Consider the following 14,707-nt stretch of genomic DNA (forward strand, 5'->3'; position numbering starts at 1 on the left):
CCGGGCCTTGCCGGGCCGTGTGCGGGGAGCCGGGCCCTGCCGGGGTGAAGGCCGGAATGGGAAGCGCCGCGGGCGGAGGAGGAAGGGAGGGAGGGAGGGCAGGCAGGCGCGGCTGCCGCCCGGTTCTCGTAGAATGGTTTGGGTTGGGAGGGACCTTGGAGACCATCGGGTTCCAGCCCCATGCAGCCTGTTGTGCCGGCACGAAGGCTCAGCCAGGGAAGGCCGGAGGGAGGGCGGGACACCGGCCGTGTCCCCGGTACATCCCCCGGTGCGGGGGCGGGCGGGGGACGGTGCCCGGCGGTGCTGCAGGGCCCCCCGCGCCGCCCGGCCCTCGTCCCTTCCGTGGTCCCGCGCGTCGGAGCCGGTGCGGGAGCTTCTCCCGCCGCTGTCAGCGGGAAGTGCTGATCCCACAGGGCTCTCGGTGGCTTGGTAAAGGTGTGGGCGTCTGAGGAAAAAATAGCTTTCACGCTGTCAAAAAAATAAATCCCGAACTCCTAACGCACTGGGTGGTAAATGCCGAGAAGTACGGACAGTGATTGTGTCTCTTACCTCAGCGCTATGTCAGATATGCTCACAGAGGTGCCTATCAGACAGCCCTTCAGTGACAGCTGAGTAAGTTTTCTTACCGTGACTCCTTTTCTGCAGTAAACCTATTTTGAACATGGTTCTGGTCATCCAGTTCCATTTTTGGGTAGCGAGGGAACAATATGCAGAAGTGCCAGAAGGTATGGAACAAGCTATGCAGGGGAGTTGACGTGGTGGACACGGTCGTTCCAGTGCAGCTCCTGAAATGCCACTGGTAATTGTTCTGCTACAGGTCCTAAAAATCTCAAAACCTGAAGAGCACCAGCATGGTGCTTCTTAAAAGTATTTACAAGATACGCCAGATGTGCAGTTTTAAACTTCTTTAATTATGTTAACACAAATGAATTCACTATGCTGACGTAAGTCTTAGGTGTTCAACTTTAACATTCAACTGGTTTAAGTGCAGAGTAGCCTCTATTATGAAATTACAGTCAGAGGCTAGTAAAGGTTGCCAGTGTGTGGCGTAACTTTAGAGTTGGAGATTAGTATCTATCGCTCAGGAGACAAAAACCTGATTTGTATTTGTTGTTCTCGTATAGGGACCTGTATTGGAATGCCCCCATTTTACAGTGAAATGTGTACGGGTGTAGGTAGTTCAGCTTAGGTGTTAGTAAAATACTGTTGTGCCTTATCAGATCTCTGACTCTTAAAATCCCTCAAGGACACCTAACAGAAATGTGACCTTTTCAGCTTGTGTATCTTCTGTTGATTATGATCTATAGCCACTGAAGAGAACAAGGTCATCCAGCTCTCCTTCTGATGGAGGAATTGGGGGTTCTGTTTTTCCTGCTTACACCAGTAGGGTTGAAAGACCTTTTCTTACTCTTGTAAAAAGAACGTAGCTTTTGAAGCTTCTGTTTGTTCTGGTGGTGGTGCGCTGTTGATGCCCTCCTATACTGGTCTATTTTAAGACAAAATGTAGTGTTCTTAAAAATCAAATCCATTTAGGGCCCTGAGTACAACTTTTATCATAAAATCATAGAATCTTAGGGGCTGGAAGGGACCTCGAAAGATCATCTAGTCCAACCCCCCTGCCAGAGCAGGGTCACCTAGAGTACATCACACAGGAACACATCCAGGTGGGTTTTGAATGTCTCCAGTGAAGGAGACTCCACACCCTCCCTGGGCAGCCTGTTCCAGTGCTCTGTCACTCTTACAGTAAAAATTTTTTTTCGGATATTCACCTTGAACCTCCTATGCTCCAATTTACACCCATTACCCCTTGTCCTATCACTGGTCATCACTGAGAAAAGCCTAACTCCGTCCCCCTGACACTCACCCCTTACATATTTGTAAACATTGATGAGGTCACCCCTCAGTCTCCTTTTCTCCAAGCTAAAGAGACCCAGCTCCCTCAGCCTTTCCTCATAAGGGAGATGTTCCACTCCCTTCATCATCTTTGTAGCTCTGCGCTGGACTCTTTCAAGCAGTTCCCTGTCCTTCTTGAACTGAGGGGCCCAGAACTGGACACAATACTCCAGATGCAGCCTCACCAAGGCAGAATAGAGGGGGAGAAGAACCTCTCTTGACCGACTAACCACACCCTTTCTAATGCACCCCAGGATGCCATTGGCCTTCTTGGCCACAAGGGCACATTGCTGGCTCATGGTCATCCATGACCAAGTTGGCACTCCTAAGCCTTCTCAAGTTGGGTATCGATAGTTGTACCTTTAAAGGTTATAAGCCTTTCATTCCAAATCAATCAGACCTGAATACAGAAATCATTGCTTAGGGACAGAATTTGTGTATTGGATCAAGTCCTCTATTTCAGAAGATACATGAAGTTCAACAACAAGAGCTATATGGACAGCCTGTCCTGTAGTAGTGGGTCTGTACTGATCCCAGAAGTCTGAGATTATCAAAACTTGATAATGATTTTTTCTTTCATTTATTTGGTGTGTGCTTAGAATTATAGAACTTATATTGGAGTGGACTTCTGGAAGTCATCTAATCCAGCCCTTTTCTCAAAGCAGGGCTACCTTAAGTGTTAGGTCAGGCTGCTTTTCTGGTTGAGTTCTGAAATGGCTCAAGATTCAACAGCCTCTGTGGACAGCTGCCCTGTCATTGTGGGTTTTTTGCACAGCTAATTGGAATGTCACCGGTAGCAATTTGTGGCTATTTCCCCTTGCCCTCATTTCTGTTAGTCTTGGGTTAATAATTCCTTGCTTCTCTCAGAAGATGGGATTTATTAATTTTTTTCCATGTGTGTATCAATACTTTCTTATTGCCATTCCAAGTGTCACTGAATTCTGAAGGAACTTTTGGGAGCTACAAGGATGTCTGGCTACAAGGCCATACTATGCAAGCTAGATCCCAGATTTAGCATTGTCTGAATACTTGCAATTAAATACAATATAGTTACAAATACTGTCTCCTCTTCTTTTCACAGACACCCCTGGGATACAGTGATCAAAGCTGCTATGAGGAAGTATCCCAACCCAATGAATCCATGTGTGGTAGGGGTAGATGTCCTGGACAGAAGCCTTGATAACCAGGGGAGGTTGCACAGTCACCGTCTTCTCAGCACAGAGTGGGGATTGCCAAGTATTGTAAAAGCGGTATGATTTTGCAGACGTAATGGTTTATTAAGGGTGTGGTGCATTTTTATGTCATCATCTGAACTGGAGCTGAATTCATAGCGAGTTTATAGGAATTTATAAGAAATATCGTCCACAAATATAATGTAAGCTGTAAGCAGCATGTGTGGTAGTGAGAATGTGTTGTAGACTTTAATGTGCCTGCAGTGCATGTCTATACATGCCTTCCAGACTGGTCTGTGTCATGTTGTATGACTGACACAACCTACCAGGATGTAGTCTTGCATCACAGTGTTCAGGTATCCATGAATTACTTTGTATTTATTTGGGATAACTAGAAGCTTGACATTTATGCATGTCAGGGTTGTTTTTTTATTTTAGTACCTAACATTCTAAATTTTTTAAATTTTTTTCTTCCCCTTCAGATTTTAGGAACAAGCAGAACTTTGACTTACATCGAGGAACATTCTGTGGTAGATCCAGTGGAAAAAAAGATGGAGCTTTGCTCAACTAATGTGAGTCATAGCTTAAGAAGTTTGTGGTAACTAGTTCTGGAGATGTTTTGTTCTTAACATTTAGATTAGAAATGTATTTGCATCTTTCACCAGGAAGTGGCAGTTTCTGCATCTTAGTTGGCGTCTCAGTTGGCTCTTTTGGTTTTTTGCTCCTTCTTCCCACTCGTAGGACACTTTAAATACTTTGGAATCAAATATTTGTGATTCTGTTTTTAATGTAAGATTATTTCTCAGTATGCACGTAAAATAGTTTAACTTTCAGATTAATAACTTGTTCTACGTTACACTGCCATTTGTAACAAAAGCTTTAATTTGAAATGCCCTTTGTCACAAAATGTAAATGATGTATTTTGCTGTATTTTGGTATCCTGGGAACTTGTAACTATCAGGTTTAAAGTTGAGTTGTCTGTAGGACAGCCTTGTCTCTGTGCAACAGACATCATCTTTTCTGAGTATTAATTTTATGTAGACTCCCAGTACTGTTATGGTGATCTTGGTCTTGAAGAGCCTCTCTGAATTGCATGCCATAAATCAGATAAAACTTAACATTCAGAGAAAACAAATGGAAAGCTGTTTGTGCTTCGCACTGTGAATAGGAACTTAGATCGATATAATTAGATCTAGGATAGGAGAAGATGCATCATCCTTCATTGGTCTTTTTATTGAGTGTATTCTGCATGTTATATTCTGTGTGCTCTGCTTTGTCTCTTGACGTTAAATTGAGTGCTCTGCTACTGAGTAGTGCTGTTGATAACAGAAAAATAAAAGGTGGGAAATGAGGATTTCAGCTCTTTTTCTTTTTAAGATTACTCTCACAAACTTGGTGTCTGTTGATGAGAGACTGGTTTACACACCTCATCCAGAAAACCCTGATAAGTAAGTAAAGATATTTGTGTGCTTCTTTCTGTATAGGAGACATTATGTTAGTCCATTTCAGTTTAGGTATTGACTTTTCTTTATTCTCTTACAGAACTGTGCTAACTCAAGAAGCAATTATTACTGTTAAAGGCATTAGCTTGAGCAGTTATCTGGAAAGCTTAATGGCAAACACAATATCTTCTAATGCCAGAAAGGTACGTTTTTGTTTTGTTTTCTCCCTCTCTTCCTGTCTTCCATCTTTCTTTTTGTTTAATTAGTAATTGTTAATAATTTTAGTTTGAATACTGTATTTAATTACTCTAAATTTTGTGCAGTTTCAATGGATCTTGTTGTAGGACCTCAGCAAGTAAAATATGATTTCCCAAAGTTTTCACTATTAAATCTTTGTTTTTCAACTAGAATTGAATATCAGAACAAATAAATGTCCATGTGTGTGCTACGGTTACACATAGCATACTTGTGTTATTAGTTGGGTTTGCTTCCCAAAGCACTTTTTTAAGCATTAACCTCGTGTTTCCAGGAGTTAGTGCTAGCAGCATATATAACTTCCTTTTCAGCCTTTATAATCTGGATTCAGCAGTTATTGTTAGCATACTTTCTGTGTTGCTTTGTCAGTTGTTCCAGCTTCTATCCATTATTGAGCTATCTCCTTGCCTGTGGCTGAAAGTAAGGGAGTGTAAGCAGCAGCAAAAGTCTTTGAAGAGATTAAACTGTGCTGGCTTTTGTAGGTAACAGTACACCAACTCCTCTGTCTTGTGCTTGCTTTTTCTATTTGGCTTGCAGCCATGGAGCTGCACTTCAGCACAGGCAGAGCTACAGGAGTGCTTGTTCTTGTACACTTTGTCCTGTACTTCTTTGGGGAAGCTGGGAAAGCAATAGAGTTGCTAGAGAAGCATAGGCATCACTGCTTAAAAGCAGATGAGTGTACCTGAAATTTGAGTGTGTGCTCTGCGTTGTTGGAGAGGTTCAGCGCAGTGGGAATGTGGCCCAGGTAACTCCTGCTATGCCAGAGACCCTGTGCTTTGGCCAGCCCTTTGTCCTTGTGAGAGATGTTGCTTGACCAAGGCAGCGTAAACCAGCTTGATAGGAGGTATTGACCAACTAGATCAGAGAGGAGAAAGCTTCCTTTTCCTCCCTTCTCTGTGTTTCTGCAAAAATGAGAGGAGAAGGGATTAAAATCAGGCAATGAGGAAGGAGGAATTATAATTTCTAGACACTGAAGAGTAAATTTAACTAGCTGAGTGCTCTCTGTTTGATTGAAAGTCAGGAGTGTAAATATTTTTTGATACCTATCCAGGTGTTGCCTGTGTGAGAGCTCGGATTTCTTTTAAAGATTTTTCTTCTGCCATTTTCAAGGAACACACTGGCTCTTGCAAATCAAAAGGACATTGTTGTCCTGAAGAGTCTCTTTAGAGATGTTAAACTTGGCAGGAATTGGTACTTGCTGTTACTGGCCCTTTCTTTGCTACCTAGTAGCCTACTCTGCAGTTACCAGGTCTTCTTACATGCTGTGCTGCTGTGTTCTTAGCACCCTTCTTCAGCTTCATGAAGGTTGCTGAAAAATGTTTTGCTGTTCTAAAGAAACAGGAAGTAAGTACTGAGATTTTGCTCTGAGGTAGAGGTGGCAGATGATGTGTTATTATTTTTAATGTTGGAAAAATCATTTGCCATTTGTTATAAATCTTTTCTGTGTTACTCCAGGGGTGGGATGCTATTGAGTGGATAATTCAAAATTCTGAAAGCGCTCTAAGCTAGCAGTTCTCCACATCTACAGTCTGTACTAACTAGTGGTAATGCCAGCATTCTTCTTCTTGGTACAGCATTTCAGCTTTCTAGCAAATACGTGCATGGATTGTCACGTGAATTCCATAAATTAACCTGCATGTATGTTTTTATATACATTGCATACAGGAATGGCAAACGTGTTCATTACACTGCAGGTGTAGAGAGTGCAGAGCAGGGTGAATCAGTGAGCCTGTGCTTGTGCCACTGGCCAGCAAACTTGCTGCAGCTGTGTCTTGTGCCATAGTATTGGTTGTGGTTTGAAAGTGAAATGGTGACTGCAGATAACTAGGCATAAAGGTGAGTCCCTCCACCAAAAGTTTGATCTGGTTTCTGCAATTTCAGTATGTAAAATTGGTACCTGAAGACATTAATTGGTTAGTGACTGGAATTGGCATTACAAAAATGGAAGAGTCGTACACTTAGGATATAAAATTTATTTCTTGACACAGATTCCCTAACAGGGGTAACCTGTTGCACAGTGAAAGTTTATTTGCTTTTCTTATGACCAAGGAGTATTGTTTCCCTTCTGGGAACTTCTGTGGAAATCTGTACAAAACTTGCAGCTGTCAGAATGTCAGGCTGTTTGTTGGTCTCGTACTTAGATTAATTTCAGTAGTGACGTGTCCCTTAGCGATGTGACTGAAAAAAATGTGACTTTGAGGCTGAGAGAACTGAGTGTACTTGCCTCTGTGATGCCTCTGTGCAGATCGGTTTGCTTCCGCTAGTCAGTGTAGCCTTTCACTGTCATTCCTGTATTGGCTTATGCTTGAACTAATAAGAATCCTTCAAAAAAGGAAAAAATTCCATTATGCTGCTTCTCCTAGTTAAGAATGTAGGTTTTTTTTACACTGCTTACTTGGAGATCAGTATGTGCCATAAGCGTTTGCTTTTATGTTTTCATTCCACTAAGCTTTTATGGCTGTCTTTCTGGAAAATGTCAATTACAAAGGCTGAGCACTTACCAGTTAAGCTCTACCAACAAATCTTCATATGCAGTGTTTGGTCTGCCAAACATGTCATGCTGCTATCATATGCAATAAAGACTAATAAAATATGCATGCTTGGTTATGAATGTGCTTGCTTAATGACTTACTACAGAATTTGTTGTACAGTATGAAACTTTATAGATCAATCCTCTGTCAGATTTTTATTTTTGTAATGGGGTAGTTCTATAGTACTTGAAGGCTTTGTATCTTGTTAAGATTTGTAACTCAATTTGTGGTGCAGAATATTCCTGAAGTTTTCCTTGCTGGTATCAGGAGTTTATTCTTAGCTCCTAAGTATATCAGATATTGGACACAGGTCTAAGGAAATGTGCAGACCTGTAGTAGTCTCAAAGACTGAAGGAATTATCTTGGTGCTCCAGTTGAATGTCATGGATTTAAAAAAAAAAAATAAATCTTGTCAACAAATGTATCAACCAAGACACTATGATGGGGTTTCGTAGTCAGGGCCTGAAAAGAATCAGTATTTTTCTACTGAGCATTTTCTACATCAAACTTTCTGACAAGTCTTCTTTGTGCAATTAGACAAATAAACATCTACATTGTTGCTGTCTTAGTTCTCTGTGCTTGTGTCACCTAAGAGGGGACATTTTAACCTGACTCTTAAATATCCAAATGCGTGCTTGCTGAAAGATGATTCCCCCTCTCCCCCCACTTTGTTCCTTATGGAGCACTCCGCTTGGCTAATTCATAGCTAGCTACAACTTGTTGCTATGCAGTAGCTGACTCGTGTCTGGGTGCTTTTATGCATACTTTACTGGTGGTCCCAGGTCTTGCACAGGATGTAGAGATGGAGGAAGCAACACCTGCTGAAGCATGGTCTATTTGGTGCTCAAATGGAAGGAACTCATAAGTTGAATTATACTCTTCTAAGCACTTTTTTCAGCAACCTTTACTGAAACTGAATAACTTAAATAATGCACTCTAAAATATTGTTAGCATTTTTAAAAGTCATATCTTGATCTAAATTAACTTAAACATACTAGTTCTGGAGGTAATTCTGGGTAGGGCTGAATCCTCCTTTCTGAGCTCTCCCCAAGTGTTGAACACTTCATTGTGACAGTGGATGACTTCTCTGTGTTTAAGGACTGCCTGCCAGTGCAGATGTAGCAGTTAGTTTATTCTGGGAGTCCCTGTAATACGAAAAACCAGAAGAGAGTCAGCCCTTCACTGAACTTTGTGATGGTCTTGAGATAAATGTGCTTTCATTCATAGTAAAACTGAATTTAGTTTAATAGGTTACACTTAGCAGTCTAGAACTGGACTTTTAATATTATTCGAGGGGAATGTTTTTAGACTCCAAAAAAATTCTTCAAGAGTATGTGTGGGCTTTGTTTTGACTTCTTTTTTTTTTCCTCAGATTTTTGAAGCTGTTTATGCAAGTTCTTGTTCATGCTTAGTGTTTCATGAAGGACAACAGCAGGTTCTGGACGCTAAGAGATTTTTATTCACTTTATCACCTATAATGCTTGCAACAAAAATAGTACATCAGAGTTCAGAAGAGCTCTTCTTGTGTGTGTAGGGATGTTCCCCTTCTTTTTCTCAATCTGTGGAGAGGGCTTGAACACTGATACTGGCTCTCCTGAAGATTTAGGATTTTGTAGGCTCAGATCCTTTATCTCCAGAACTCTACAGCTGGCCAGAACTGTGTTGCTCCCAGTCACTGCTCTTCAGTGTTTGTACTTCTTATTCTTAGGAAAGTCACAGAAGTGAATATCTCTTGGCTACTCTTTAAGTGAAAAAAGGCCAGGTGTTTTCCTAGTCTGATGCCATCTGCTTGTTTTTGGCAAAAGCTGTCATTCTGAGACACTGCATCTCTAAAATCTTGCATTTTTATTTAGTTGAAGCACTTCTCTTTACTTTCTTGGCTCCATTCCTTGGCTGGCTGTGTGCTCATCTTGTGGTCACTGGGGAGGAGCTGCTACAGGGTGAAGGGTTTTTCACATGCTTATTTTGCTGGACTCCCCAGCTCTTACTGATGCTGTTGGTGCCTCCCATTCTGAGAAATGAACAGAGAAAGACCACAGCTTAATGTAAAATGTGCAACTATAGCCTTTTAGTTAGACTGTTTTATATGCTGAAAAGTTGCTGTGCATGAATGTAGAAGTCAATGTGAGTCCACTTCTGAACTCGTGCCTGAGATCCAATCAATTAGTTGCTGCCTTGAAGAGCACTTGGGAAACCATTTTTCTTTGTCCTGTATCTTCTCAAAAATCATCCCTTTTTAACTTGGCTAACAAATCAGAGAACGGTGTCTCTACAGGTAGTGAGGGCAGCAAACAGTAAAAATGGCCATACTCTGACAAAAGGGAACTTAACTGCTGAATTAGGCTTTTTGCACGGGCGCACTACTGGGAGCTCACACCAGCACTGTGTTTACTTCTTGCACATGTGTTAAGCAAAATGCCTTTGCAGTGAAGTCTTATAAGAATATGCTAAGAAATTATCAATATAATCTCTTATCAAACTGTGCAGGACTTGGAATTCATTTTAAAACAAGTCTCATGTCTGACAGAGGAAAAACTATAGAAATATGAGCATTGGTGTTGTATCTGTTCTGATCTTAAATCCCAGTGTTTTCCTGGCAGGGTCGGGATGCCCTGGAATGGGTGATCAGCAAACTAAACACAGAATTGGAGGAGCTGAAGTCAACACGTGAGGGCATGAAACCAGCCATGGCAGCAGCATCGGCAGAAAAATAAAACCAAAAGTACCACGTAACTGACAGAAAAGGTTTATTCTGCAGACTGCTTTGTAGATCTCCCTTCCAGAGCTGATCTACATATGTTTTATATAAGAACATTGAATCAGTGGAAAGTAACTTCATCTCTCATCTCCACAGCAGCTTCTCTTGCCTACTGAAGATGGAAATTGACCTCCTGCAGATGCTCTTTTCATTTAAACAATTTATTTTTAACACTGGAAACAGAACAGCACATTTCAAACTGCCTAAATGTGCCTTGTATAACCAAGATAGAGAGTATGTTATATTTACACCATCTCAGTGTTTCATACTCAAACTTGAAAAGAAGGCATGTGTGGTATTAATGGTTTTCTGTGTGAATATTTGTTCTGTGGAAGGCTGGTAGGTACTAAAGCACTGTATTTTGTTTGTTTTGTAATATGATAGTGTTTTATAACCATTTAAAGGGAACTACATGAGTCAGAACTGGAGAATCAGAAATCTTATCTAGAGATCATCCCAGAAAACTAAGACATGCTGTACTGACTTTTCCTATATTGTTTAAATGTGCTGCCTGAACAAGACACACAGATACTTTACCTCTTAGATGTTTGTATCCAAACAAAGATAAATTTTCTATTGATGTTAATAGACTGAATCACTTTTTGATGGGGAGAAGGGTATAATTTATTTTCGTATTTATTAACTTGCCCTAGTTCCTCCCCTCCCTGTGAGGAGAGGAATAGTAATTCCTGGAAGGTGCTGGAAAATACTTCTCTTATTTATCTCTAAGAAGGGTACTTGTAAACTGCTTGAATGAAGGTGCTGTACTGTTCTGGTAGTCCTTGCTCTTCACATCTTAACTGAGGGAGAGACTGAGGCAATAAACAGAAGAGCTGAAATCAGAAATAAGTGGGAAATTTGAAACCCAAAGGGAAGGATTTTTCTGAACATGTACTTTTCATGCCCTGCATGGAGAAAACAAGACTACAAGACATACAAGTGGACTCTCCTTCTTAAGTGTGTTCTACTAACTACTGACTACCAGCATAACTGAATTTTTTCAACACTTTTCCACATTAGTACAAAATGATCTTAGGATCATTTTAAATGCTTCTCTTTATCTAGAAAAATACTGCAGTAGCTGCAGAAATTGCTTCCTATAAAACATGCATAAATATATATATATATATAGATAACAGTTCTAGCCTTGTTAGATGTTCCCAACATTTTCATATGTGGTCCAGGAATAGTGTATTTTGCTTAGACAGCCTTTTGTTTGGGCATTTGAAGTTATTTTTTGGTGTGCATAGAAAGTGGAATAAATGTCGCAAGGATGTTTGCTTGTTCAAATGACAAACTTGTGTTTCAGATGCTGTTAAAGTGCATGAGCAACTTCTAAAAAACTAGAAGGGTAAAATGTTGGTTGCTGTTTTGGTCTGGTAATTTTAAAGTGTCTGTAGCTTAAGGGACATTTCAGCATTCGTATTCTGTTTAGTTTTGAAAAGAAACATTAATTTGGGTGTAACTATAGTATAGCAAAATTACCTGATCCTAATGAATAAACTTAATTTAAAAATACATGTATAGTTGAAAGTGATTAAATTAGTAGCTAATATTGACATTTCTCTTTTTGTATGAACCTAAAGTCTTTTTTGTTTTGGAGCAGAAAGGTAGAGTTTTGTAGCAGCTCCTTTCTGGAAGATACACTGGATAGCTTTGGTGCAGGTCAGTTGTGCTCAGAGGAGTGATGCCACTTCCTGGATACAGAATGCAGAAGGTGTTCTAGTTCCTGGTGGCCTGCTAGGAAGAGGAGTGCAGCTGTGGCAGAGCTCTGCAAATGAAAGGAGATGAGTAAGTGTATGTGCATGTGGAAACCTGTACTACAGCATTTTCACATGTGCCTGTGGGTGATGGTGACAGCATAACTGTTGGGAGGGTACAAAAGTCTTCGGAGAGGTTTATGTATTGCTTTAGTTTGGAAGAAGAATTGTCTAAAGGTGCTTCTTGCATCAGATTTGAAATAATTGTATAGTGTTGTCTTGAAGCTGACTGGCTTGTGCATAGCACCTTCCAGCACTAGCTGGCATCCTGGAAAAGTCACCACAGGCTCCTATGTTCTGTCTAGGACCAAACTCCTCTGCTGCACCTTAGGGGTAGCACCAATTATGCATCAGTTTTCTGGATTACTTTTTTTGCATTTTGCTTCCTTCTTCCAGAAACAAATCCTTGTCTGCTTGTGTTGCAGCATCTCCTTTTTGCTTCATTTCCCGCTGCTTTTGGGCTGCTTCCTCTCCACGTTTCATGCTACTTGGGAACTGTACAGCTAGGTGTTTGGTTTTCCAGTCTGTCTGCTGTGGATTCCACTTGCCATGGGTCAGCACCTTGCCTGCTTGTGCTCAGTCCCCTTCCACTTTTCTCTAGGTTAAATGGGAGTGGAGAAGCTTTGAGTAGGAAAAAGACTTAATTTCTTCCAGAGGCCAGTTCCATCACCCAGCTGTCCCCTCTGCTGCCAGACAGTGCTGCTGCTTCTCACCTTGTGTTTGGGGTCGGTGACACTCCTGTGTCTCTGGCCATATTCATCTTCCCATGGTTGCTCATTTTGCACATGTGCAAAGAGGCCCCTGCAGGCAGTGATCACACTGGGATCAGGCAGGCACCTCTGTTTAGCAGATGAACTGAATCTTAATTTCCCAAAAGCTTTCCTGGACACTCATTCTTTGCTTTCTGCCCATCCGGTTTGCACACAGGGCTCCCACCCTTCTAATTCCTTGATCGTGTGAGTCTTCTCCATGTGATTTGATGAGATCTGTAGCTTTATGTTTTTTGAAACGCTCCGTTTCCCACCCGAGTTCTGTCACTGTTATAGTCTGAGTTGACCCTTGGGGCAAACACCCTCCCTCCCCCACCTTTGGAATTATTTAGCTTGGTCCTTACCTAGGGAAATTCCCCCCAACTTTTCTGTTATTTCCTGGAAATGCCTAAAAATTATTTATGAAGTCAGTTTTATGTCACGTGCATTGACTGAAGTGTCTGTCAGAGACAGAAGGCTGCATGTGAGGGAAAGTGCAGGCTGCTTGTGGGAGGTTGGGGGTGGTGGTGGAGCTTTTTGCATTGGTGCAGAAACAGCCAGGTACCTAGCAGGAAGAAAATTTGCAAAGCAGAGAAGGTGTTAAGTCAACACTCGTTACCTTGGAAGGTTCCTGAATTCTGGGAACTAAGCAGAAGCAAGCTCAGCACTTGTACCTGCGTTGATTAATGGGCAGCAAGTGCCATTTTGAGTAAGAATTCTGCACTTTGAGAGTTGAAAATAGAGTTAAAAGTGGAGCTCTGTGTGTTGGGGGAAGGAGGTTGTTTGCTGCTGTTGTTCAGGCTACGGAGGCAGTTCAGTGTTTCTCAGCCATCAGGTTGCAATTCAAGGGAAAAGAAGTGGGGAGTTGGGGGTGTGTGGGGGAGGTAGTTTGATTTTAGGAAGTTAGTGCCAGCATATCAGGTCTCCAGGTTGGCTAGAAGCGTGGCTGCTCCTACCTTGCCCAGTAACAAAGGAGGCACCCATCTGCAGTGGAAGGAAGACTCTGGGGATGGCTGGTTCCTGACTGCAGGGGAAATGGTGAGGGAAGAGGGCAGCGGTGGTTCCCAGAGGGTGGCAAACCAGGCATGTCAGCTTTTGGCCCTGAAGGATTTGAAGATGTTGAAGGTACTGAACTTGAGGCAAACTGGTTTTCAGACAACGTCTGTTTTCCATGCTAGCGCAGACAGGCTCATGTTGACAGGCATTTGCAGACAGGCATTCACTTGAAAAAGTGAAATCAAATGGAGCAACAAAAGGCATTCACTTGAAAAAGTGAAATCAAATGGTCTTGTGTGTAATCAGTTTTGTGTGGACTATTTCCCTTTTTTGCTCCTGGCTTGCCCTCGTGCCAGTGTGAGTCCCTCAGGCTTTTTAGTTCTTTTCCCCAGCAGGTCAGCAGGCATGACAGGGTGAAAGGGTCATATTTTTTTGGAAAATGGGCAATCCTTGTGCATGTTGCAGTATTATTGAAAGACTTGCCTAATGCAAGTAAAAGCACTGACCTGCAGCACTTAGCATGTATCAGGAATTGATGTGTAGCACCCACCAGGCATTGATGTATGTGATGATGTAATAAAGTCGCACATGTGGAGCAGTGGGTAACACTTTTCCTATTCTTACATCTTCCTAGATTGTAAGCTGTGAAGGGCAGGACTCTAAAGTGTCTATGTACACTGTGGTGCTATCTTAAATAAATGACGTCCTCAGTTTAAAAAACACTGGGGTGTAACTGCTGAAATATAAAATGTGCTGTTCATTCATGTTATTCTGTGCTAGGAAGTGGTAGGACCCAGTGCCAGGCTCCCTGGAACGTGCTGCAAGATGCATATCCTATTGGGTCAAAAGCTCTGCAGGGGTCCCCTGTGTCTGAACTGGTAACTCAGTGTGGGTCTGACAGCTGCTTTGTTTTGGAGTAGAACAGGAAAGCAAAATCTAAAATGATTAGCCTTGACTTGTAAATAAGACTTTATATGTCTAATAAACTGTCTTCTTACTGCCCCAGCACTACTTTTCACTGGTAAGAATCATGCAGGTTAGGGGCTGGCCTTTTAATCACAGCTCCAGGAGGCAGGTCATGCTTTCACTATGCATTTATTAAATGAAAAGGCATTTTTGTGGAGCACAAGCCCTGTCTTCCTAATGTTTCC

At 41.8% G+C, this 14,707-nt stretch overlaps 2 protein-coding genes across 2 annotated transcripts in view; one reads left to right on the forward strand and one right to left on the reverse strand.

Moving 5' to 3' along the window:
* Positions 1 to 685, reverse strand: part of AFG3L2 (AFG3-like AAA ATPase 2) — a 27,008-nt gene extending 26,323 nt beyond the window's left edge. The window contains exons 1-2 of the mRNA XM_010006938.1: positions 627 to 685; positions 7 to 445 (exon numbers count right to left, since the gene is read on the reverse strand). Of these exons, the coding sequence (XP_010005240.1) occupies positions 7 to 445; positions 627 to 685 (498 nt within the window). The remainder of the gene's footprint in view (positions 1 to 6; positions 446 to 626) is intronic.
* Positions 686 to 2,190: 1,505 nt separating this feature from the next.
* Positions 2,191 to 10,007, forward strand: SLMO1 (slowmo homolog 1 (Drosophila)). Its single transcript, XM_010006940.1, has 6 exons — positions 2,191 to 2,237; positions 2,975 to 3,143; positions 3,548 to 3,637; positions 4,443 to 4,513; positions 4,608 to 4,710; positions 9,894 to 10,007. The coding sequence occupies exons 1-6, from the start codon at positions 2,191 to 2,193 to the stop codon at positions 10,005 to 10,007; spliced, it is 594 nt and encodes a 197-aa protein (XP_010005242.1).
* The last annotated feature ends 4,700 nt before the right edge of the window (positions 10,008 to 14,707 follow it).

The sequence above is a fragment of the Chaetura pelagica genome, unplaced genomic scaffold (assembly GCF_000747805.2).
Source record: "Chaetura pelagica isolate M959 unplaced genomic scaffold, ChaPel_1.0 scaffold109, whole genome shotgun sequence".
NCBI lineage: Eukaryota > Metazoa > Chordata > Aves > Apodiformes > Apodidae > Chaetura > Chaetura pelagica.

What these genes read in the sequence shown, in the direction of transcription:
- SLMO1 (XM_010006940.1), top strand. Translation starts at nt 2,191, where the DNA reads ATGGTCATCCATGACCAAGTTGGCACTCCTAAGCCTTCTCAAGTTGG. An exon ending in TGCCAAGTATTGTAAAAGCG is followed by an intron (nt 3,144 to 3,547) that starts GTATGATTTTGC and finishes CTTCCCCTTCAG; the next exon opens with ATTTTAGGAACAAGCAGAAC. An exon ending in TATCTTCTAATGCCAGAAAG is followed by an intron (nt 4,711 to 9,893) that starts GTACGTTTTTGT and finishes TTTTCCTGGCAG; the next exon opens with GGTCGGGATGCCCTGGAATG.